At 38.9% G+C, this 27,047-nt stretch overlaps 1 protein-coding gene across 1 annotated transcript in view; it reads left to right on the forward strand.

Moving 5' to 3' along the window:
* prdm6 (PR/SET domain 6) overlaps window positions 1–27,047 on the forward strand; it is an 88,331-nt gene that overhangs the window by 18,162 nt on the left and 43,122 nt on the right. Inside the window, exon 5 of the mRNA XM_022769078.1 lies at window positions 9,905–10,032. Within this exon, the coding sequence (XP_022624799.1) occupies window positions 9,905–10,032 (128 nt within the window). The remainder of the gene's footprint in view (window positions 1–9,904; window positions 10,033–27,047) is intronic.

Below are 27,047 nucleotides of genomic sequence, written 5' to 3' on the forward strand. Positions count from 1 at the left end.
CCGGCGTGGTTCGTGTTCGCTCCTCGGGGCGCGGGGACGTCGGGTCTCGCTGATCTCTCCATCGTCTTCTGTTGTAGATTTTGAGGCGTAAACTCTGCTCAGGTCCCGGGGGGGTCATGTGAGTCTCAGGTCAGACCGTGGTCACCGCAAAACCGCCCTGCAGCCCGGCGCTGTTTGGTTAAACCCACTCGGTGAGTCGGGTTAACTCAGTTCATTTCTCGCGCTGTGTGACATCACCCTGTAGGCATGGTAACCGCAGGGGTTCGAGAACAAAGAGTGGGGTTTTCCATCGGCACCTTGGTGTTGGAATAACACGGAGTGTGTGTGTGTGTGTGTGTGTGTGAGTGTGTGTGAGTGAACGTGTGTTTGATCAGTGTGTGTTTACACAGCGATGGAGCCGCCGGTTGTTTCCTCTCCTGTGTTGGCGACTGTAGGAGCTTCAGTACAAACGGTTACATGTGCTCTTCGTGTCACAGGTTTGACACCGACTTTGAAAGTTCATCACGGCGCCCACGGTCATTCCTTCTTTCTGACGCTCCTCCCACTTTTTTAACCACGTTCTTCAAACATTGTTCTATAAGAACTTCCTGTCTTTATCCTCCTCGTCCTAAAACTAGGAGAAGGATCAGTTTGAGTTTATAACCTCTAGATTTTTTTAAAAAACACTATTTTTTGAAAGTATTTTTTGGTAAATTTTGTAAATTCAGGACATTTTTGCAAAGTGTGAACACTTCTTTAAGTGAGGGCTGGTGTTACGTAATATGATGTATTTCCTGGGAGAGGGAAAGATGAAAGAGGGAATACGAGCAGCGGAGAAGACGATGTACGAAAGATGAAGGACGCAAAGTGTAAAAACCAAATCAAGACAAAAAAACAAAACACATGGTTTGCGTTTTAAAGACGTTCATTGATCACGACTTTCAGCCTCGACCTCGGATCAATGTCACGAGTAAAACTTCAGTCAGCGCTAAAGGTGGTGGGCGAGATACGACGGCGGTCGCTGGGTCGGGCGGATGGTGATGGGCTGATGGTTGGAGACCAACGGAGGTTGAACCGTGTGGCGGGAGGACAGGTGAACCAGATGGATTGTGGGTGGTTGCTCAGTTTGGTGGTGTTGCTGCGGTCCTGTGGGTGGTGGTACCTCCGTCTGGAGGGGAGGGCGGGTGGTGGTGGTGGTGGCGTCCTCCCTGGTCCTCGTTGTGTGAGAAAGCAGCAGACTGAACTCCCCGCTGTCGACGTTGAGGTGAATCGGGGTCGGTTATCCAAATATTATCTGTTTCTCCGAACGATTATTACCCCTCTGATTTATGAGTGGGCTGACAGCGCCGTCTCAGATGCTCCGTGTGGAGGCCCAGACTGTTGCTCTTGGGCATGACGGCGGCGGCAGCGGCGTTGATGGCAGTGATGGCGGCACGCTTTATGAGGCTTACTGCTGAAAAATGTCAGCCCTCAACGTCAGGCTGTGTTAAAGAAAACGGAGAGAGCTGGAGGAGTGAACACCAGCACGTCACAGACGGGCTTCATTCTGGTTTTATTTAACCGAACGCAGCCTGTGGCTACAGAGGATCTAACATCCAGACGGACGACCACGAGAAGAATCACGTGATCAGTTCACCTGCAGGACAAGGATGAAGCACGGTTACATCAGGAAGAGGAAGGAGGAGATGAAGAGGAGGAGGCAGTGAGAGGGGAAGGAGGAGGAGACATGGTAAGATAAGGAGGAGGAGGAGGAGGCCGATGAAGAGAGCAGATAACAGTAGAATTAGTGGAGTTTCATTGATTAGCTGTAGAACAGAAGCGTGCGGCATTGATCGGCTCTCAGGAACAGTTTTACAGGATTTGGACTGAAGAAGAAGAAGAAGAAGAAGAAGAAGAAGAAGAGACTTTTCATGGAAATCCTAAAATGTAAAAATACAAATATCGTCTTCCAGCATCTTCAGATACACTGTGTGTGTGTGTGTGTGTGTGTGTGTGTGTGTGTGTGTGTGTGTGTGTGTGTGTGTGTGTGTGTGTGTGTGTGTGAGAAAGTGTTGTAACACCCTCGGACATGATGACTCACAGCTGCATTAGTGACCTACTGACACACACCCAGTGATAAACACATTTCAGACACACACACACTCGTCACACACACATCGTCCTCCGATGGTGAAGCAGCCATTTACATGCCAGTGTCGCTTCAGAGCTGCAGTTAAGTGTTTTTAACTGATAACTGAAGCACATTCCTGTCTGCACATACACACACACACACACACACACACACACACACACACACACACACACACACACACACAGCGTATCTCTTCAGCGTGTGCTCGGCTCAGACAAGGAGAAGATTTACTCTCTGTAATAAGGTCAAAAGGTCAAAACAGTGTCAGTAAATTTCAGACACACTTTCCGACACACACACACACACACACACACACACACACACACACACACACACACACACACACTCAGCTGTTGGTTGAGGTTGTGCAGATCGCTCTCTGACAGTCGTCAGTCAGAAGAGTGTGTGTTCAGCAGACACACACATTTCAGTAAAGATCAGTACACTCATGTCTGTGTGTTAAACATGAAGCTACCACCAGCAGCTGCAGCTTATTTTAGCTTAGCTTAGTTTAGCTTAGCTTAGCATAGCATACAGAGGATAACAGGTAGCCAGGCTCTGACCAAAGGGAACTACATGTTTGTTCATGTAACAGCTGTTTGTCAAACATCTGATTCAGATTCATTTTTGCTGTTTTCTTCTTTATTTTGTCTAAATATTTATTTCCTGAACAAACACGAGAAGCAGAAACTCCTCAGGCGGAGAAACGTCGCACCTGTTGGTTGTTTCTCATCTTTCTAACGACAGATTTTAAAAAAGAGAGACATTTGCAGGAAAGCTGCAGCAATGAACATAAACAACTGCAAATACATAAATCGGTGTGTGTGTGTGTGTGTGTGTGTGTGTGTGTGTGTGTGTGTGTGTGTGTGTGTGTGTGTGTGTGTGTGTGTGTGACAGAGCAGTAAGTGAAGCAATGACAGCAGAGATCAATGACTGAAAGAGAGAGCAGTAATCCACCCTCTTAAAAACACACACAGGCCGTCACTTTGTGTGTGTGCGTGTGTGTGTGTGTGTGTGTGTGTGAGAGAGAGAGAGAGAGAGATAATCCTCTCCTCTTACCTCCAGTCCTCTGGTTCTTGTAAATGTAAGACACTCTGACGTCTTTCACTTCAGTCTCTGTAAAAACTTGAATAATCACATTTTCTCTCTGTAACTTCCTCATGAACTGAACTTACTTTAACACATTCACATTAGCTTATTAAAAACTATTTTGTTAGTAAGTTCAAATTTTAATTTTAACCTCTTATATTATATTATATTTTAACTGCACTGTGAAAACATCTTGTGCATCAATTTATTTATTTTCAAACCAAGAAATGACACATTTTCCACCTGAATTTAAACTAAAGTTCAGCAGGTTTGAACAGAGTTTATTGTTTGCTTTATTGTTTATTGTCCGCTTTTATTGTTGTGACCAGATTCTGCTCAAGCAGAATTTGATTTCTTATTAAAGCTGAATTTATTGACAGAAAATGAATGGTCAACTATTCTGACAGTTGATTAAAATCCCAAATATTTGCTTTTCTGTTTTACATCATTGTAACTGAACGTCTGGGTCTTTGTTGGACAGTCAACACTCGTCTGAAGGCGTCGCCTCGGCTTCACTCTTCAACATTTCTACAGCAGTTCATCTCCGATAGAGCTGCAACTAACGATTCGTTTTTATCATTGATGAATCTGCTGATTAGTTTCATGATGAACTACTTCTCCTGGCCCCTCCTCCTCCTCCTCCTGGCCCCTCCTCTTGCTCCTCCTCCTCCTCCTGGCCCCTCCTCCTCCTCCTCCTGGCCCCTCCTCCTGCTCCTCCTGCTCCTCCTGGCCCCTCCTCCTCCTCCTCCTGGCCCCTGCTCCTGCTCCTCCTGCTCCTCCTCCTCCTCCTCCTGGCCCCTCCTCCTCCTGGCCCCTCCTCCTGCTCCTGCTCTTCCTGCTCCTCCTGCTCCTGCTCCTCCTGCTCCTCCTCCTGCTCCTCCTGGCCCCTCCTCCTGCTCCTGCTGCTCCTCCTCCTGCTCCTTCTGGCCCCTCCTCCTGCTCCTCCTCCTGGCCCCTCCTCCTGCTCCTCCTCCTCCTGGCCCCTCCTCCTGCTCCTCTTCCTCCTCCTGGCCCCTCCTGCTCCTCCTCCTGGTCCTCCTGGCCCCTCCTCCTCCTGGTCCTCCTGGCCCCTCCTCCTGCTCCTCTTGGCCCCTCCTCCTCCTCCTCCTGCAGCAGCTCTTGTGATGTGTGGTCTGAGTGTGAATATGAAGCAGTGCGGTGCTGAAAGCCTCGTCAGTCCAGACAAACTGAAGGTCAAACAAGGAGAATTTATTGAGCTTTAAGAAACTGAAGCTGTAACAAAAAAAAAAAAAACCAAATCCAGTTTTGTCATGATTGTTGTTCTCAGATGGAAAAATGACAGGCGGAGCTGTGAAGCGAGGCCGGCGGCCCGGCAGTGTTTGCAACATTTTCTGTCTGTTGAACTAAACAACATGTTATATTTGGCCGTTTGTCTTGCAGATGGAATTTTGTGGCGATGGATTGGATAAACACAGGCGGCCGAAACGCCTTTGACAGAACAGCATCAGGCGAGAAAGCAGCTGCTGGTCCGAGAGACCGGGACGTTTGACTGTGCAGTCAGCGGCAGGTCACGCTCAGGTGGCTCCGTGGCCCAGTTTTTATCAACGAATCAAAACCACAAAATCTCATGACAAAATTCACAAATTCACAAATAATTATTAAATCGATCAATATATACTCGTAAATAGATATTTATGTTTGACGTTTTTTATTTACGCATTTAATTTTTAAAGCACAGCAACTGATTTTTATTCATACTTCATGTTGGCACATTCAGAAGTGAATCAGAGGAAGATATACAGATTGCAGAAATAATGAAACTGAATCAAGACAGTGAGTGTTGTTAGACCTCTCACCTGTCACCTGTCTGTCGTCCACACCGACGCCAGCAGACGACGTTTCTGCTCGGCCACAAGATGCAAAGCAACAGAATCAACGTCGTGCTCCACAGATCAGATTTATACTGAAGACGATATAATCAGATTTAACTCCTTAGTAATTAGTCATTTAATGTAACAGATTACAATTACAGCTATTTTGTAATTTAATTATATAATACTAACTAGTTACTCCCCAACACTGGTGACAGGTGACTGTAGATCATATATGGAGACCCCTCAGGTTTGACCACTGTTAGAGTCAGTGCCCAGACTCTATACTAATGCAATAATAATAATGATAATAAACTTTATTTGTAAAGCGCTTTTCATGCTCAGGACGCAGCTCAAAGTGCTCTGACAAATATAAATGGAGAAAGGAAGTTAAGCCGGGGAAGTCTCTAAAAGCTAAATTGAACAGATATGTTTTGAATGTCCCCTCCTCTCTAATATAAGATAAATCTTGGTGGGGTGTTCCACAGTTCAGGTGAATGATGGATGAACTTCACGGCCACATTAACATTTAAAACTCAGTAACTTTAGGCGAGTTACTTTGGCTTTGGTTAAGTTTTGGGCTGCAGAGGTTTCAGCTGACGGCCCACCCTGCAGAGTGAAGCTGGAGCAGGGCGACGCGGGAGGCTGTTAAACGCACCGTGATTTGTTTAAACAGACGTCAGTGACAAATGGCTGCGAGTAACAAAAGCTTTAAACAACAGCAGAGTGGAGGAGTTTCATTAGAAAGCTGCAGGATTCAGGGAACACACACGTTCACACTGCCATGTTTATGAGGACACCAGGTTTGGATAAAAGCACGATACAAATGCAGCCATTAAAAAAAACAGTGATTGCAAGTTATTTAAAAGTCTGTGGATGAAGATCAGTGTGTGAAAAAACAACACTCTGAGTAATAAACAATATAAAGTCATAATATGTGTGTTAAGAGGATGAAACAGACAGACGGACGTTGGAGCGCTCACGTGCAGAGAGTAACAGATGAGGCAGTCATTTACTGCATCGATTGTTTGTTGGCTGTATGGACAACAGAGAGGCCGGCTATTGGCTCAGGTCATCACCTTATAAACACACTCAACGCCTCCTCAATACAGTCACTCCGCATCACGGACGGATGGAGGGATGGATTAATGATGAACACAGACGGAGGCTGAGGGAGTTCGACTTGTTGTGTGATCGCTGGTTAAGATCTGTGTTGATTTATTTTAGTACTTTTTAATTGTTTTTATTAATAAGTTGGTTTTGAAGATGCCAAAGATTTTTATTTTTACTTTGAAAAGTCCAGTTTACATGGCTGATTGATGCTACAGGTCATAAGCTCTCACACTGAGACAAATCTACCTCATCAGTTCAAGACAACATCAAATATTTCACTGTTTTTCTTTTTAGCCTCACCAACACTATGGTAAGGTCACGCTTGTCCTGTAGGGGGCACTAGAGAAGAGGTCATGGGGTCATTAAAATCAAAGGCATTGTTTCTCAGGGGAATGTGAAGATTCAATCGTAATCAGACCATTAGATTTTAATATTTCATGTGTATAAGAGGAACTTATGGCCTCACTAAAGGAAGTCTGGAGATCATAACAGAAAGTTTTATTTCACTCTCCTCAGCTGTTGTTGGGACAGATCTTTACACCTCTTCCTCTTTCTTTCTTTAAATGGAGTCTTGTTTGGTTTATGTTTCACGTTCCTGCAGCTTGTTTCATGCGCTACCCTCTGAAAAAGTATTTTTAGACCTCAGAATTTGTTTTTACGGCCGAGGCGCTGGCAGACGGAGCGGCGAGGCTTTTAAGCAGGTGTAAATCAGGTTTGTATAACGTTTAACACCCAGCAGGCTCCGTAATAATCACAGCTAAGGCCTGACTGCGGAGAGGAGAGGATAATGATTTGTCGCGGAGGCTTGTTTAAAACATTTCAAATCAACCGGAGTTATTTCTTTTTGTCTGAGCTGCAAGTGCAAAACTCGTCGTCATTTTCAGCTGCAGAGGTTCGTTCTTAAAACCTTAAAGTGAAACATTATCACACTATTATGTGATGAATCTCTAGAAATAAACAGATTTTGACTTTGCTTTATCATAAATATTCCTATAGTGCTTACAGTTTTAGTTCATCAATAACTTTTGGGTATAAATACACTCTGGAACAAAATCTTATTTAACTGAAGGTTACATTATATTATACCTGAAGTGAGACCAGTGACACCTGTGTAACTTTTATCCAGTTTAAGGTGGACTTACTGGTGTCATGACATACTGTATATCCTTAACATGGCAGTGAAATCTCATATGATTTAAGATCTGTAACTTTAAGAGGAGACTGCACTTCCTCAGCAGTTAAACATCTGACTGTCCTCCCCTCTGTTCTCTCAGATTTTTAATGTGTCCTAATGCATTTATATACAATGTCTGTTTTTACATTGAAGAAATGAGAAAACATACTGGAGCCATATGAATGAAATTACATGTGAATGTTTCTCAGAAAAGATGAGCCGATAACAAACATTAAAAACACAAAAACAATCGCAAATAAAATAAATAAATAAATGAATGCATTAAAGAATAATTATTACTGTTGCACAGTTTGCCCATACATAACATAATAATTTCCATTTTTAAAGTCCATTACGTTTTATTTATTGCCAATGTTATTTTTTTTAAATTACATTTTCCAATGTCACGTCCAATTTCTTTACCTCAGTTTGTCCAGTTTCTCTGTTGTATGTAAATAAATAAAAACACATCTGACAGGAACAATGATAATCAATTAACTGGAGAATAAATCAACTGTAGTTTGTCTAGAGGATAATTTTTCATGTGTTGCCCCTGGACAGATTCATATGCACAACATGATTAATATGCACAGAATAGTACAGTGTTCAATCTCCAGTATAATAGTCCTGTATGATAATCAGCTATAATCCATAAAATCAGGTAAAATGCATTTATACAATACGGTCAGCTGCTAAACATGCAAGTGTAGATCTACATATATTTTTTCTTTTGTTGAGATTTATTTTGACTTGTCACTTTTGATAGAAGGAACTACTTAACGCTGCGCACATCGCCTGCAGCTGGTAATGTAGTAATTAAGAATAGCGCGGAGTGATATACAGGTGAAGTGTCGTTTGGACGCGCTCTTCTTGGTCAAGTTTGTTGCGGACATTTACTCGTTTAGACGTACTTTATTTAGCCTCCAACCCGAAAGTAGTTGTAATACTCGAACTAATTAGCTGTTAAATTATATTCGGCGTGTCCGTACTGCTCCGTGATACAACATTACTGCTTAAAAACGTGCTCAAGTTTCACCACAAGATGGCGGTGCCTCTCCGAGTGAAACGGTCGGGTGAAAACAGGTTAGCTAGCTGCTTGTTAGCTGTCGTTTACACGTTGGTAATCTAAAGAGCCCCTGTGTGGTTAGAATAATTAAAGTTCAATGTTGGTCGATATGCTGTTTTGTTCTACTCTCAGATAAATGTGTATTAAGTTAATGGGGCTCACTCTAGAGTACTGATCGTTCGGTCGTTGTTAGCTAATTAGCTCGACGTTAGCGCCATTAAAACGAGTATGTTGCAGTTTTCTTTGTTCTCAGTGTGATTTAGTGACTCCCTGATAATGCAGACAAATAATTAGCATTAACTGCTGCAATGAATTTAAGTTGTAAACATGACTTAACAGCATCAACAACCGTTTTAATATGAGTCCATCAGTTAAAACTGTAAAAACTGTAGGCATTTGGATGAATAATGCATTTAATTTGTATTTACACTTGATAAAAAGAAACCTGAACTTCAAAAGATGGTACAGTTGCACCAGTTGCAGTTTTATTTACTGGCTGTGTCCTAATAGATTGTGTGACCTGGAAATTCTTTTAAATGGTGGAATCTGCAAATCTAGGCCTAGTTATTCATATAGATAGTTATTTATGACTCTTGCTGTATGTTTTGGCTTGTTATCCTGCTGCACAGTGAATCTGGGACCAATCAGATGCTTCCTGTCTGGTACAGTGTGATAGGTCTAAAGTTTTTGCACAGTACTGTATGTCTTACCTTATTTGCTACACTACTAGATTAAAATGTAGAAAAACAAGGTTTACTGCAAGTGCCTGTAAAACACACTGGTTGATTCATGATGCATAGGTCTCTCATTCAGACAGAGAATAATTAAAATATTTTATATTAATGTTGAACATCTGAAGCTTCATAATTTGATTTATAACTTGATTGAGGACACTGTTGCTGTTGTTAGGATCATTATAAAACTTGATTTAAGCATAATTTAAAAGCAGTTTATCTTAAAATGTCTTCAGAGATGAGATGTGATGTATTTTTAATGAGAAAATTTAAGTTTTTAACTAAATATTTCTGTTGTAACACGTTAACTGTTAGTTTATTAAGCAATGTTGACTGAAAGAATTGTTTGTCATCTCAAGCAAAAATGTCAAACATTTGCTGGTTCTAGCTTCTCAGATGTGAAGATGTGACTGTAAATTAAATATCTTCAGGGTTTGGACAGTTGGATTGACAAAACAAAGAATTTAAAGATGTCACCATGTGCACAGGTATTGAAACTAATAGAGTTTGGGTTAAAGTAAATGATGGATGTTGATCAAATTTAACAAATTGTTCCATCCATCCAATCCATAATGATTGTTACAGTAGTTGCAGTCACAAGATTTAAACGCATCTACTGTAATTCCCCTTAAAATTAGAAGAAGACTCTTGAAATAACATCACTATATGTCTTACCTTAATGTCCTACAGATATCCAGGTGATTACAGACAGTCGTCATGAGCGCACTTCTACCTGTGTATACTGCTCTTGTACTAACTCTGGTGCTGTATATTTGTGTGTTCCAGATCTACGATGCAGAGGGGACGTTACAGCACTTTATTGATGGTAATGATCCCAGTAAATCCAGCTGGATGAGGTACATCCGCTGTGCCAGACACTGTGGGGAGCAGAACATGATGGTTGTACAGTACAGGTAAGAACAAGTTTTTTTTTAAGTCTCTGGCTGACAATTGGTGGAAACATGTTGTTCAAAAGTGTCCTCGATTGTTCAAGTGTGAAAAAATACATGTGCTGTGTAGTAGGGCTGGACAGTATGGCCAAAAATATTATCACAATATTTTTTTGTCATATTGATCAATCAGTCGCCTCACAGCAAGAAGGTTCCGGGTTCAAGTCCCAGCTCAGTCGCGGGATCTTTCTGTGTGGAGTTTGCATGTTCTCCCCGTGCCTGTGTGGGTTCTCTCCGGGTACTCCGGCTTCCTCCCACAGTCCAAAGACATGCAAATGGAGACTAGGCTAATTGGTTATTCTAAATTGACCGTAGGTGTGGCTGTGAGTGTGAATGGTTGTCTGTCTATATGTGTTTGCTCTGCGATGGACTGGCGACCTGTCCAGGGTGTACCCCGAAAAGATTGTTCACAAGAATACCCCAGTACCTTTTTGATTTGAATGAAAAGGGGTGTATTCAGTTTACGATTTTATCCTGCATAAATCACAAGGCGTGTTATGGTTCTAATCAATCATTTATTTTTGAATGAGTAATTTGATTCTCTCCATCCAACATGGTGTAACATCCACTGTATGCTTACTGTTCAGAAACACTCTGAATGGCTAAAATACACCTTTGTCTTTACAGAAAAATAAGAAATGAAAAAATAATAATGAAGCTGAATACTAAAGAGTTAATCAGTGTTAATCATAATTAACTTTTGAAGCAGATGCCGGTATTACCTCCTCTACTGCCGTTTAGTGTGACTGGAACTTGGTCTGACAGAGCTGTCTAGATCCACACCAGGAGATGCTCTGTGCTGCGCTGACAAAGACTCACTTTTATTTCTTTGACTGTGAAGACATGATGTTTTCTCAGATGATGATCAAAGGCATTAAACCATGGGTCTTACAGGTAAAACATGGGACTGTAAATTTTATAGAAGTTCAGTGTGGTGAGGATGCACCGCAGCTGAGCTGGACTGTTACTCTAATTGGGCAGGGCTGAATAATCCATTTCTCACAATTGTGGAAATTGTGTATTGTAAAATTAACGTATTATGTTTAGTATTTATAAAGAATTGAAAATATCTATATAAAGTTTGTTAAAGTTATCTTCTTTTAGAGACCATTAGCTACTCGTCATAGCAGACAAAGCGAGTAAAACAGACATTGTTTTATTTCTTCTCCCAAACGTTTTGCATGCTGCCACAAAAACAGAACATACTCACAATAGACAAATATCAGCTCCAACCCACAAAGGAGCCTGGCAGCATTTGGAAAACTTTGTTCATCCATCTTTGATCAGTTTTGATTTAATGATATTACTGTTGTTATTGTTATTACGATAGATAAAAAAAAACCCAAAGATAACACACAGTATACATTTCAAGTTTTAGATTAATGGCTAATAAAGCATCTCTCCTACCAAGAAACAAAAATAAAAACATGCTAAATACAGTATTAAGCATTTGTAATAACAAACATGATAATAAAAAAGAAGATAAAAATCAACAAGATCCTTATATTTACTGGCATCAGTCACTAAGTAAAATAAAATTAACATATGGCACAGTCTCATTTTTTTCCATCATGTGAAACTTTCCTGCCTTTCATTTTGTTAACATGTAATACTTGTCATGATATATATTACTTAGGTATAGAGAAAACAAGGAAATATCATTGTAAAGATATAATCTCTCTTGGTCCTTTACTGGTTTCCAACATCTTGAAATAAAAACTGCACAAAAATAAACAAAAACATTTGATTTTACTAAACACACCTTCCAGCAGTTGAGACCTGCATAACCAACATGACATGTCTGTTTACACCTACACACTGAACTGAGCAAAGACTTGTATTTACAGTTTAGAAGTATTAGAACAGAATTATTTTCAGTAATGCACACAAAATGAAACACAACTTAATTTAACTGTAACTGCGTGTTCAACAATAAGAAAATATCTACAGCAATTTTTGAAAATTAATTTAAAGCAAACTTACTACGTTATTTCTCACTGAACTTTGGACATTGGTTGAAAAGAACAATAGAAGTATGTGGAGTTAATAAGAACCCTGGGTGTATATTAGTAATAAGCCAATATTATACTTAATGTATCATTAAAAACATCCTGTTTGGTATTTTTATTCTTTGATACTAAAAACTATGATAAAAACGTGTCAGAGCCGAAACTTTTCTGTTGTGGCATCTCATAAAATGCAACAAGTCCATTTTAGACTGGCTTTCTTTACACATTCCTGTATCCAGTCATTGATTTCTTCCTCGTGTTTTGTCTTTAGAGCATCAGTTGCTTTTTTCTGATCTTCTTTGTTTCGAGTAGAAATTTTATTTTGCAACTCACTCATTTCTTGTTGTTGCTTTTTCTTCAATTTGTCAAATTCCTTTTTGTATCCTTTGTTTTTCATCAACTGTTCAAATATCCCATCTCTGTGTTTTTGTTGAGCTTCTACTTTCATCATCATAGTAGCAAAGTCGGTTTTGTATTTTTGTTTGAAATCATTGACTTCTTCAGCTTTCTTTCGGGCCTCTGATTCATATTTCCTTGTAATATTCTCAATTTCTCTGGTATGGTCTTTTAACAGTTTTCTCATCTGATCCTCTTGTATTCTTCTATTCTCTTCTTCCTTTGCCTTCTCATACTTTTCTCGCTCCTCTTCTCTCTTTTTATATTCCTCATGACGGTTCGCCCACCATTCTTGTCGTTCACTCTCCCAAGCTTCTCGTTGTTTTCTCATCTCTTCTCTACTCTGCTCCAGCTCTATACCAGTCTTCTCTTTCGACTTAGATTTTGCTTTTATTTTTTGTTTCAAAGCTTGACCTTTCTGTTCCCACCCCTTTCCATTATTTTCATCTTTCTCTTTCCACTTCTTTTCATCCTCTTTTCTCTTCTCTTCTCTTTTTCCTTTCTCACGCTCCCTTTTGATGTTTTCTTCTTTTTCATCAATTTGTTTTGCTCTTTGTTTTATCTCCTCTTCAATCTTTGCTCTCCGTTCTAATATTTTTCTTCTAATTTCTTGCACTTGTTCCTCATATTTTCTCTCAAGTTCCCTCTTCTCCCTCTGCATCTCTTCGTCTTGGGCTTTTAAAACCTTCTTCACCTCATGTTGTATGGCTGCCTCTGCTTCTTGGAGCAGCTCATTTGTGTAGTAGTTGCCGCCATTTTTCTTTATCATTGTCTCAACCAGGGTCAAAAGTTCAGTGACTTGTGTGCGTTTTTTCTGACTTTCATTATCGAAGAAAAGGTATCTGTCTCCACAGTCATGAATCAGTTTTTTGACAAAGTCATCACAGTCATCTATGTAATCCTTAAATGGTCGACCTTTCAGCTTGTCTCCTCCTGTGAATATGATGACTATAAAGTCACTTGAATTCTTCCCAAAAACCCTCTTGATCAGTTCCCACAGTTTCCTTTTCCTCTTTTGTACAGCGGCCAATTTGCAGAACCAGTAAGAACACATGAGGTCCAGGAGCCAACATGTTGATGCATTTCACAAGCTCCTCTTGAACATCTTCATTGGACAGAGTTGTATCGAACAAGCCGGGGGTGTCGACCACAACAACAGGCCGTCCATCAATCTCTCCTGATTCTTTTTTGCAAAACTCGGTTACAGACTTTTGGCTGCATTTACATTCAAAATATTCTCCTCCTAAAATGGTGTTTCCCGTTGAACTCTTTCCACTGCCAGTCTTCCCAATCAGCACCATCCTGAGAGGCTCTCTGCTCTGACTGTGATCTTCATCTTCCATCCCACTCCTCTGTTTCACTTTCTGTAGTTCAGATTGAAGATTGAGTCTTGTAATCTTCTCCATCTGAGCCTTGGTGAACATGTCCTTTGTGAAGCATCTGGATCCTTCAGCTCTCATCTTTTCCACAGCCTCCAACAGCTCAGAGATCTGATGTTTGTTCTTGATGTTGAGAACAACAGATCTTCCTCCACAGCTCTGAAGCAGCTCCTGGATGTCTCTGCTCTTTCTTATAAAGTCAACAACAGCTGGAGCTGCAGGATCTGACTCCACAGTGAACAGAATCATGGTGAAGTCATTGACTCGAGAGCTGAATGAGTTCTGGATGGTCTTTAACTCTCCCTTGTCTTCATCAGTGAGGGGATCCACAGCTAGGACCAGGATGAAGGCATGGACGCCCTCAGGATCACAGAGGGAGATACACCTGAGTGATTCCTTCATCACTTCCTCCTGAGGTTTTCCATACAAGGCAGGAAGCTCCACCAGGGAAACCTGACGTCCTCTCACCTCTCCCTGATGTTTAACACACTCTGAGTTGGCAGGTGGACCAAACTTTTTTTCTCCTAAAATAGCGTTGGCTGCTGAAGTCTTCCCGACTCCAAATCTCCCACACAACACTAAGTTCAGAGGAGGATTTGGATTTGAAGATTTGGGTGTGGTCATAAGATCAGCCCAATCAATGCAGTTTAGATATTTTCTCCTGTTGTCACTCACTATCTTCTCCATCTTATCTATTAGTTCTTCTTTATCAAAGTTAAATTTGTACTGCCTTCGTCTGCAGTTTTGTGTGAGTTTATCCACTGCTGAATTCTTTCCCTCCTCTTTATGTGTTAAGATGACCATTGAATGTTTAAAAGCATCTTGACCAAAGACACTCAGGATATTCTCTATTTTTTTTCTGTCCTCTTCAGTGAAATCAGAAGGATTCACCAACAGCAGCAGAACATTTGGTCCTGGGAGACAATTAGCCACACAATTCTTCATCTCGTGTCTCACTTTATCCAAATGCAAACTGAAGACATCTGGGGTTTTCATTACTGTTAATGTTTTTTTTTTCAGCTCTCCATCGGTTGATATTTGAGTTATTTTCAACCAACCTCCTTGAGCTCCTGTTGATTTTTCAGATAGTTTCATAAAATCTTTTTTCCCTGTGATGAAGTTGGTTACTATTGTCTTTATAATTTCACTCTTTCCAAAAATCACAATTCTGAGTTCAGATGCTGTAAAACAACAACAAAAAAGCATTTTAAATTCACAGAATGACTTGGTGCACATTGTTGTTCTCCTCTTCGAATTCATCACAGTAATTCAGGTGTTAAGTTGTTAAATAGGTTGGTTTCACATAAAATTCTGATCCTGGGTTACTCCAACCCAAACTAACTAACCAACTTGGCTGCAGTTTTGAATCTTTAAATCAAAACCATATTCTCAGGATGGACTTCATTTGTTCTCTGACTGAAAATGTGTGTGGTGGTTACTATTGGACATTTTTAGATAAGGAAGATTACCAGAACTTACCAGATGCTGCAGTTGCTGATGCTGCCATGGTGTCACCTCGTGGTAACTTGTCAGAATTCAGCTGAAGAAACTGTAGGTACCTTTTGGGTGTAAGAAAGTGAAGTTAAAAATGTCATGGTGCCTAGCCTAACAGATTTTTTTTCTGCACATTTGAGATCTCCACCCCAATTCAATAGACATGAGCAGAAAGTTGTTTGTGCTGCTTATAGCATTGAGAACTTTACATTACTAATCCAAAATACCATCTCTTTCCACAATGTCCTGGGGTACTTCCACTCTCAACAGTTTTCATTGGAACTTTCTACCAGTGGCTATATAACACGAAAGGCAAGTAACTATAATTTTTTAAAGAAAATTTAGTGGTTACAGATCTATCATAGATTACTTTCTGTCACATTTTTATTCTTTTTATGAAACCAGTCAGTTTACTTTGTTCTTTGCTGCTGGGCGGGTAGTCAGCTTTCTAAAACTTGAGTAGAAAGAGTGGATAGAGATGTCATCCTACAGACATCCTGCAGAGCGGTATCAGGCGATGGCTAATAAAAAAATGCAGATCAAAATCAGATCCTTTCATTATTGTACTCTGCTGTGTTTTATCCATCTCAGCCTGATCGTGTTGTAGCTTGTCTCCTTTAAGACAGCTGTTCCTTTACAGTACAGAATCCCACTGCATGAACCAGTGAAAATTAGCTGGTGACAGTGAAATATAATATAAATATTAATTGGGTACAGTGGTAAGAGACTGAATTCAGGCACTGAAGTTGTAAAAATACACAGGTTCACTAAGCTCCAACATCAATAACCGTTGGTGAAGCAGTGTAGAAAACATTACTACTAGTCGGGGCTCACTGACCACAAATGAACTGTGAAGTGTTTTAGTTCTTACAAATCCAACAGAGAGAGACATCTTCTTTTTAGTGGATCGCCTCATGTCGCTGTCAGAGCCATCCTTTATTTGTTATGTATGTTTTTAATTTTATTATAAATTTACAAACATTGTTTAATAAGGCTGAAGTGCTGTGTCATACTTAAATATTAAATCAAACAGTTTTTCCGTAATAAATAATCTTTTTTTGGAGCAACTTAGCCATGTTTCTAGATCATATAATTATGCTTAATTTACATTTTTTATGATGCTATAATATACATTTATGTAGTGATTCAGTTGTTAAAATCCAAAACAAATAAAGTAAATATAGTACAACATTTAATACACAAAGTTCAACCCAGGTGACTTCAATTAAAAATAATAATAATGATACTTATAAATATGTGCATTAAATATACTATCTAACAAAATAACTTCACATTTACTCTTATAACAAACTGTGACACTTATGAATTTACACATAGTTTTAATTTTTAAAGTCATACATAATGAACTCACCAGCTGAATTTCTTACTGCGTCATTCTTCAGCAGAGTCATACAGGAAAGTAAAAGATCGAAACTGAAATCAGTTCATCTTACATACTGTAGCTTGTACTGTAGATTTAGAGGGTGGGTCTCTGTACAGGAAGGGTTTGCTGTTATAGACAGTGGAACAACAATAATTGATTGAATAACTGACTGATGACTTAACTGTTTGGTGTCTGGTCTGGTCTGGTCTGGTTGTTGAAATCAAATATAATTTTAGGTCTTTTAATTTTAGGTTAGGTAGATGACACTTGTTCTCCAGATGTGTGCAATTTTTTCTGCTCTTTCCACTCTGAAACTGATTATTAATGCTGTACCTAGCTTACTTTTCCGTATTGACTTTTAATAGCTGTATTTTTTCCTAATATGCATAATGGATTTTTTTTTTTTAAATCAGCGACTGATCTGCAGCACCACTAAGAACACATGAGGTCCAGGAGCCAACAGGCTGATACATTTCACGTTGTTTAACTTAATCATTGGACAGAGTTGTGTTGTACAATCTGGGGGAATCGCCTATGACAGTGGGCTCTCGGCAGAAGTTGGTAAAAGACTACATGCTGGCTTTACATGCTGTGTTGTAGTTGAAAGAATTTTATTTATTTTTTTACACAGTCTCTAACAGCACAAATAGCACAGTTTGAAACTCAGTAAAATCATTTTGCTCTGTGGTAAGTTTAAGGTTGTTTCATGATAAGACGCTGACAGTACATGGACAAACAAGACAGGTCTTAAGGTGATTGGTGACTAGGAGCATTAATGCCGATCAACCCATCACGCATTTTAAATGAAAATTGGCTGATCATGATCGGTGGTCAATCAGTCGGGGCATCCCTAGTGTCAAGGGCCTTTTTTGGGACATTGGCCTGTGGCCTGCTTTGCCATTTAGGTGTGAGGATTTGATAGAGCTGATGCATTAAGATTTGAATAAGATGAAATTCTTGTTGTATCACTCTTCATCAAAACTCAAGAATGAAAGTAAAACCAACACACTGATATCAGAGATCATCTTTTTATCACCAGACTTCGTGAGACAGAGCTCTGTTCAGGTATGAAGAAATGAAATGGCTATGGTTGACTGATAGACTGACACACTGATAGACTGCTGATGACGATTGATGTTATCTTATCATGCATTAGTGTCTCGCTTTATCTTTCTATCTTACAGAAAGCAAGTGCAATTAAAATTGTGGGTTTAACTGTGGTGAGTTTGAGCTTAAATGTAAGTGTGTTACTTGCACATCAGCTGGTTATTATGAGATTTTTGCAGTATATAGTTATGTATGTGCATGTAGACATCTTGGTTTCAGAAACTTGACTAGGCCCTGGTCCTTGTTTTAAGAAACACGTATTTGCTACATAGAGTTTCTCAGAGATCAGGACACTGTGGCATGTTAAGACTTTTATCAGGCTTGTCTGCTCTCAGCACAGGCGTGTCCTTAACTCAAGTCATTTAGCACTGGTGGTGAACAAAACAAAAGATATATGGGTAAATCATGTAGTGATTGACAAAGACAGAAATTAGAGTCTAAGACCTGTAATGTAGAGGATACATTTTATTTTAGAATCCTTCATAAAACATGTTTACCTCATCAAAATGGAAGTACAATTGAATTGTAATACTTCACTTCATTAATGTAAATGAGAAAAGTACACATATCTTAGTAAAGTAAAATACATATATGATCAATACCTTTATGCATTGTTTGTTTCTGACACTAGTTTCACAAACATTTGTATGTTTTGTTTGACAAATACGGTTAAAATGTGCTGTAATATCTCTATATACATTTTATAATGTAAACATATAAATGTCAGTTTTAAGATTTAACTTTTAGAAGAACCGTAAAAGAAGTAAAAGTAATGTTTTAAATGACTGAACAGACTTTGCAGCTAATGAAACTTGTCTTTACTAACCTGCAGTCTGTTTACATGTATGTGACAGCATATTTGACAGATCATAATCATAAACAGGGTGACACTTTATAAATCATACAATGAAGAAAATAAAAGCACAGAATTTTTTTTTGTAACGACTGTTTGGGTTTTTCTTAGTTTTGTGTACACTAAACTTGACAGTTAGTGAACAGTAATAAATGCTACTTGGGTTAGACATTTATGGTGCGCATTTAGCCTTACTATTCTGCATTTACATACAAATACACACTATCATTGGCCAACATTATTCTCCAATGTAACAAAGAAAAAAATCTTAAATCATAGTTTTTCAGTTTAAAACTGTCACTGTCACTGTTGGGACATTTCTTAAGGAAAAACGTCTCATAAAATGGAACAGCCCTTTCCTGTGGCTTTTTGTATATGCTCTTGAATCCAGTTATTTATTTCTCTCTCATGTTTTGTCTTTAGTTCACTGATTTCTTTGTCCAGATTGTCTTTGTTTTGTGTAGAAAGTGACAAGTCAAACATTTCTTGCTCTTGTTTTTCATTCAATCTTTCAAGGTCTTTCCGATATGGTTTGTGTTTGATCAGTTTTTCTATTATCGAGTTCTTGTCTTCTTGGTGCTGCAGCTTCAGGTCATCTACTTCCTTGACATACTTTTTCTCCAGAGCTGAAAAGTCCTTCGTATATTTGTGTCTGAATTCATTGAATTCTTCAGCTTGCTTTCTTGCGTGCTCTTCATGTGTTTCCTTGAGTGCTGACAAATTGTCCCTAAGGGTTTCATGTAGTTCTGTCAGTTCTGTTTCCTGTTGTTCTTTTTGGATGGTATCTTCTATTCTTATGTAGTTATATTTTTCTATTGCCTGCTCATATTCTTCTTTGAGTTTGTTAAGTTGTCTTTGTGCCTCTTGTTGTCTCTTTTGATCTTCTCGATACCAATTCTCCCACCATTCCCTTCGTTCCTCTTCCCATGCCTCTTGTTTTTTTCTGCGATCCTCTCTGTTCATCATCGACTGTCTTTTAGCAAATGTATTTGTTTCAGTTTCATATTCTGTTCTTTTCCCCTCAGCTTCAAGACTTTGTTCCCACTGGATTCGTTGAATGTCATCCAGCCATTTTGTCTTCCTTTCCTCCACTTCTCTCTCTTCATCCTCTCTCTTCATTTTTTCCTTTTCCTTTTTAAAGTTTTCTTCAATTTCATTGATTTGTTTTGCAGTCACTTCTCTTTGGCGTTCACTTTTGGTTTTCAGTTCTGACATTTCTTTTTTCTTTGCTTGCATTTGTTCATCATGTTTTCTTTTAAGGTCCATTGTCTCTCTCTGGATGTCTTCCTTTTCATCCAGGATCCTGCCCATTTCCTTCTGTATGGCTGCCTCTGCCTCTTGGAACATCCCAGAAGTGTAGCAGCCGCCACCATTTTTCTTCACCCTTGTTTCTACTTTGCTCAGCAGCTCTCTGACTTGATCATGATTCCTCTGATCATTGTTATTGAAGACCTGGTATCTTCCTCCACATTCCCTGATCAGTTCTTTGACAAAGTCTTTATTGTCTGCTTCAATGTATCTCTCAATTGTTTGATTTTTAAGATCATCTCCTCTGGTGAATATAAGAAAGATGAAGTCTTGTGACCTCTTGCCAAAAAACTTCTTGATCAGTTGTATAGTTTCTTTTTCCTCCTGTGTAAATCTACCAATCTGAAGCACCAGTAAGATCACATGAGGTCCAGGAGCCAACAAGCTGACACATTTCACAAGCTCCTGTTTAACTTCATCATGGGACAGAGTCGTGTCATACAAGCCAGGGGTGTCAACCACAGCGACAGGCTGCCCATCGATCTCTCCCGTTGCCTTATGGCAAATCTCGGTCACTGACTTCATGCAGGCTTTAGATTGAAAGCATTCTTTGCCCAAAATTGTGTTTCCAGTGGCACTCTTTCCACAACCAGTCTTCCCAACAAGCACCATCCTGAGAGGCTCTTTGATCTGATGTTTATTATCTGCCATCTTCAGTTCAGATTCATGTCTTGCAGCCTTATTCACGAGGAGGTTGGAAGTTAAAGATACTTTCATGGGATCAGGCCCTTCAGTGCACTTTAGATGTCCTCCTTTGTCACTCATGTTGTTCTTCACCTGATCAATCAGTTCTTGATAATCATGTTCAGGAAGGGGTTTGGGAAATTCAGGTGTTGTCATGTGATCAGCCCCTTCAGTGCAGTTTAGGTATTGTCTGCTGTTGTTACTTACAATGTTCTCCATCTTTTCTATCAGTTCTTGAAGATCGTAGTCAGGAAGGTCAAAGTTAATCTTGTGCTGCCTTTTTTTGCAATCTTGGATGATTTGGGTCACTGAAGAATTCTGCCCCCACCCATGTTGTGTTTTGATCACCATTGAGTGTTCAAAAGCATCTTGACCAAAGAAACTAAGAATGAACTTTAATTTTTTTCTGTCATCTTCAGTGAAATCAGTAGGGTTCACTAATAGCAGCAGGACATTTGGACCAGGGGGGCAATTAGCAACACACTTCCTCATCTCGTGTCTCACTTTATCCACAGACAGACTGAAGACATCTGAGGTTTTCACTACTGTTAATGGTTTTTTCTTCCATTCTCCATGAGTGGCTGTACAACGCTTTGATATTTGAGGGAAGTCTTTCTTTCTTGTGATGAAATTACTTAGTGTTGTCTTTTCGTTTTCACTCTTTCCAAACATCACAATCCGGAGTTCAGATGCTGCTAAACAACAAGAGCCAAAGCATTAGAATTTCCTCAACTCAATTAGCTATTAGCTTTTTGTGGTTCTTTTTGCATGTGTTGAAAACTAAGGATTATGTTCACTGCAGACATTTTTGTGTGTTCATGCCAACATTTTTCAGAAAAATATTTAAACCATAATTATGCATACAAAGTATCATAATCTTCATTTAAACAACTGCTAGAAGGTAAATTAACAAGTCATCACCAATACACTCCCATTCTCTAATCCTGTGACTGGCTTATACACTCTCCCTCTTTGTCTGGTTTACCTAATTTCTTTTTTAATGCTGAGCCTTAGTAATAATACATGACTTCTTATATATCGTCACTGATGTGAATTCTTACCATACTTGCTGAATACCGATGCTGCCATAATGTGACTTGAAATAGGAAAGCTGTTGGTTGGAGTCTGTTGGGTTAAGAAAGCAAGCCAAAATTACAATAATTAAATGCAGAGATAAAATAACTAGACTAACAATAATTAAATTAAATTCAACATCTACTTTGCTTTCCAGATGAAGATTCTCAGCTGTGCACAAGATTCGTTCTCTTCTTGATGGCTTGACAATGTCTTGGCTACTTTTTATATATGTTTATAATGTCAACGCCCTTACTGATGATTACTTTGGTGATCCCCTACTTTCCCCTAGCACCACCAACAAGTTGGCATTTATTTATATAACAACTGTTGGATGAATCACCATGCATTTTGGTGCAGACATTCACAGTCTTTGAGAACTTTGATCTTTTCATCCAGTGCCATCATCAATTGAAAATTTCATTTTATTGAATATTTGGCTTTACTTACAGTTTGGTGTTTTTCGAATATGGCTATAGACTCTTTGTCTTGTTTTAACTGAGTTGGCATTATATTTGGCATGTAGGCAGGTAAGCAGCCTGTTTGTTATAGCAAACTTTGGGCTCATAATTGGATATTTTTTGTGTTTTTTTGTTTTTTGTTTGTTTGTTTTCTCAATAGCAGACGTCAGCTTGTAGCATTGAAGCATTGGTGTAATTTTAATCATGCTAACTAGCTTTACCTTTAGTGGATTTTGTTGTCTTGGAAATTAATCTTGGTCTCAGTAGTTGTTCTGATTTAATTCCTAACACTTCTCGAACTTCTCACCTGTGTTAGCTTAAAGTTAAGTTTCCATGTATAGTTTTTTAAGATATAATTTTGTAGTGTAATAACAGTAAATATAGGGTACTGTTTTGGTAGCCGAAAGTAGTTACTATATATTTCCTCCTGAACATGTGGCACTTACCTGAGGATGTTTCTGCTGCTCTTTTGTTGTAGTGTATCTCTTACTGTAGTTTTTGTTGAAGTTATCTCACTTCACAAATTGAATGTACTGGTCCATCTGGTCCATTTTATCAACAGAACAGTCAATGCCTGGAGATAATCACTAAACTCCTTTAATTACTTCATTTAAAAATACAGTATTTTCAATAATGCATTTAAAAGTTGTTAATATTTTTCGTACATTTTATTTGTTTAATTTATTTTCTGTTTGTTTACTCACCAGGCGAAAGTCTTGTATAATTTTTCCATCGAAGCACATCGAAGTCCCAGCATCATAATGAGATGAACTCAGCCAAGACAAACTTTTTGTTTTGAGTTAAGAGGGCAGGGTTTCCCATCCTGTAGGCAAGTCAAAAATAAAAGAGTCAACAATAAACAGGGCATGGCACAACAAGCAGATAATTAAATAACAACTGCCAGTATACATGATTAATAATTTACGGAAGTGATAAAATAATTTATGGTCTGTCAGAGACACAGGACTTGCTTGGGAACATATTATTAGCATTAATCTGAGGCCCTCCAATTTTCTGCAGATTTGGAAACTCCCTGACAAGTGGAAGAGGTGTTTGTGAGCACAGTTGCTTTCCCATCAAGTCTAATTAAAAGAAGCAAAACTTGTCCACAGAAGGAAGCATTTACATGTTATGGTAAATAAATCATCCACAGCAGGAAGCACTTATATGATACTGTAAAAAAAATCATCCAAATACAGTGTTTCCTCTAGGATTTTTTTCAGCAGTGGGGGGCATGGTCTCGGGGGGGGTGGGGTAGAGTCAGTGGCAAAGTTTGCACCCAGGCTCAGAGCACTTGATTTTCAGCATTATATAGTTTACACTCACATCACATCTGATTACAAGTGTGAACATTAAAATATTATTTTTTACCTAACCATCATCATTTACGAGTCAGTAAAAGGCTTATGATAGGCTACCTGACTAGCGTCTTCTTCATCTGTTGTCTTTCTCTTCTTAGAGAAGTATCTGAACAAGCTCATCTGAAAATGCAGTCAGCAGTTAATACATAATGACGTGTAGATATTAGCTTAATGCTATCAATTACTGAGTTGGCTAATAAGTCTACCTTTTCTCCGGTAATTCGCTGCCTTATCCTCAGACTAACACTTCTCTGACTCTGACCTGGTGCCTGACGTGATGTCACTTTCAAGGCCGCGCTCTCGCGAGTAATTAATCCAATAGGATCCCCAGACCACCCCATCCTCCCTCCCCCCTCTCCTCCCTCCCCCCGCTGTTGCGCTCATCATCACACAGGCTGTGAAGGCGGAGGAGAATGTGGCGGGTGGTGCATTTGCGACAATTAAAAAAAAAAAAAAAAGAAATTTGAAGGCGTGGCGGCTATGATTTAGCAGTGGCGGGCCACCACTGCTAAATGAATGTAGAGGAAACACTGAAATATAATCACAGCTTCTTCCTGGTTCATTCCTCTAAGAAGCAGATCAATTAATTGAAGGGCTGGGCAATTAATAAAAAGTTTACTGAAACTGACATTATGACTTTCTATCTGACCTAATTTCTGTCATGTCAGTATTAGGGGTTGTATTTTGACATCACTTCATTGAATCTGAATCCAGTATTAAATCCACTTATCAAGTCTGAATGCCTTCAAACCCCTATTGAAGCTCATTAAGTTTAGCTTTTATCATTTGCATGTGACTGAAGTTACAAACACAGATAGTGTGACAAATTAGTGACAAGGAAAAACCTAAAAAATTACTGGCAGCATGTGGTGTCCTAACACCTTACTAAGACACTTTGACTGGTACAGACAGGTGACAAATTAAAGGAAAACGTTTTTAGTGGAAGATGCCAGAGCTATTTTGACGGCACAAGGGGGGACCAACAGCATATCATACAGAGATGGTCGTAATGTTTTGGCTTATTTGTTAAGAAGTGATGTCACTTCATGTAGTAAAACTACTGCATGAACTACTAATACTATCCTAAAAAACTTAGAACACACTAATAATACAAATACTAATAATAGTACTTATTTTTGTTGTTGCAAGAATATGAAATTGAGCCCATTTTACTTTAATTTTCCTGTTTTAGCAAAGAAATACCTGAAAATGTTGTTAACTACTGAATATTATAAATATTGCTCAGTCATAATCCATTATTTTGTTTGTTTTTCACCACAACGAAAAAGAATTCTAGAGTGAGGACAGAGAATTTTGTGGACAGGTGTATGCAGTAATATACTATATACGTTATTTTTAATCATTTAGGTAAATGTAATAATTAATTGTGATGTTGATTTTTGGTGATATCACATGTTCATTGAACGGCACTTTTCAATCTGCAGTCATTGGTTCGTCAAGTGGAGCATCGGATTATGAAATCCTTGTTTTACCAATCATGATCAGTTATGAGTTTATTGGTGAAGACAAATTTCTAAATGAATTAACTCTTTGGTTGTCATTATTGTGTTAGAATTGAGCAAAAAAATCCCATCATTTTTTCAAATCAAAAGCCAGAGCTCATCTCTGTTAAATGAACAAAATTTTTACACAACACTGATTGAAAAACTGAATTTCTCATTATTTATTTTTGAAATTGTTTTATTTACAAGTAATAATTTACACAAGAAACATTTATTTGAATATACAAGAAAAAAATTTAGATTCATCAGGTGCTTATAGGACCTTTAAATGTTTAAAGGTGGATTAACACATTTGGTTGTTTTTTTTCAGTAAAATCAAAACAGTTCTCTGTTGTTATTTCTATAGAAGATATGTATTGATCAACAAAATTAGTAACGAAGTAATGAAATATGCTTGATTAACGGCCAACATTATACCCCATGCTTCAATACAAGACCAAAAGCAAAGTGAGACTAAACCCTGCTGCTGTTGTAAGAAAACATCTCATAAAATGCAACAAGCCTTGTCTTCTGCTTTCTTCATGTGTTCCTGTATCCAGTCATTTATTTCTTCCTCATGTGCTTCCTTCAGTTCCTTGATGTCTTTGTTTTGTGTATAAAGGTTCTGTTGAAGCTCATTCATCTCTTGTTCTTGTCTTTTCTTCAGTCTGTCAAAGTCTTTCTTAAATGTTTTGTTCATGCTCAGGCGTTTGATCAAGAGCTCCTTGTTTTCTTGTTGTTTTTGCTTCATGTCCTCCATTTCCTTCTCATGCTTTTGCACCAAAGCTGCAAATTCTGCGGTATATCTATGTCTGAATTCATTGTACTCTTCAGCTTGCTTTCTGGCCTCCTCTTCATTTTTCTTATTCATATCCTCCACTTTCTTCTGAAACTTTTCTTGTAATTCTTTCCATTCTTTTTCCTCTTGTTCTCTTCTAATTTGATCCTCCTCTTTTCTTCTGTATTCATAATCTTTTCTTTCCTGCTCATATTCCTCTATGAGCTTGTTCAGTTGTGTTTGCTCCTCCTCTTTTCCTTGTTGATCTTCTTGAACTTGTTTCTCCCACCATTCTTTCCGTTTCTTGTATGAAGTCTCTTGTTTCTTTTTTATTTCTGGTTTGTTTTGAAAGAACTTGCTGCCAACAGTTGCCGTTTTTCCTGATTGAGAATTGAAACCTTTCTCCAAACCCAGAACTTTTTGTTCCTCTTGCCTTTTCCTCTCTCTTTGCTCCTCTGCTCTTTTTTCATCGGCCATTTTCCTCTTCATCTGCTCTTTCTGTATACGCTCCTCTTTTTCTCTAAGTACTTTTTCTCTCTCTGCTCTTTCTTGTTCAATTTTTTGCATCTTCTCTTGCATTTTTTCTTTGTGGTGTCTTACAAGAGACATCTTCTGTCTCTGTACCTCCTCGTCCTTCTCCTTCAGTATCCTCTTCATTTCCTTTTGTATGGCTGCTTCTGCCTCTTGGAACATCTCTGAGGTGTAGTGGCCACTGCCATTTTTCTTCACCATTGCCTCAACTTTGGTCAACAGCTGGTTGACTTGAGAACGATTCGTCTGATCATTGTTATTGAAGACCTGGTATCTTCCTCCACATTCACTGGTCAGAGTTTTGACATAGTCTTCACAGTCTTCTTCAATGTAACTCTCAATTGTTTGATTTTTAAGATCATCTCCTCTGGTGAATATAAGAATGATGAAGTCTTCTGACTTCCTGCCAAAAAACTTCTTGATCAGTTCCACAGTTTCTTTTTCCTCCTGTGTAAAGCGGCCGATCTGCAGCACGAGTAAGAACACATGAGGTCCAGGAGCCAACAAGCTGACGCATTTCACAAGCTCCTGTTTAACTTCATCATTGGACAGAACCGTGTCGAACAAGCCAGGGGTGTCGACCACAACAACAGACCGTCCATTAATCTCTCCCTCTTCTTTCTGGCAAAGCTTGGTTACTGACTTTTGACAAGCTTTA

Source organism: Seriola dumerili, unplaced genomic scaffold (assembly GCF_002260705.1).
Source record: "Seriola dumerili isolate Sdu_G_001 unplaced genomic scaffold, Sdu_1.0 BDQW01002177.1, whole genome shotgun sequence".
NCBI lineage: Eukaryota > Metazoa > Chordata > Actinopteri > Carangiformes > Carangidae > Seriola > Seriola dumerili.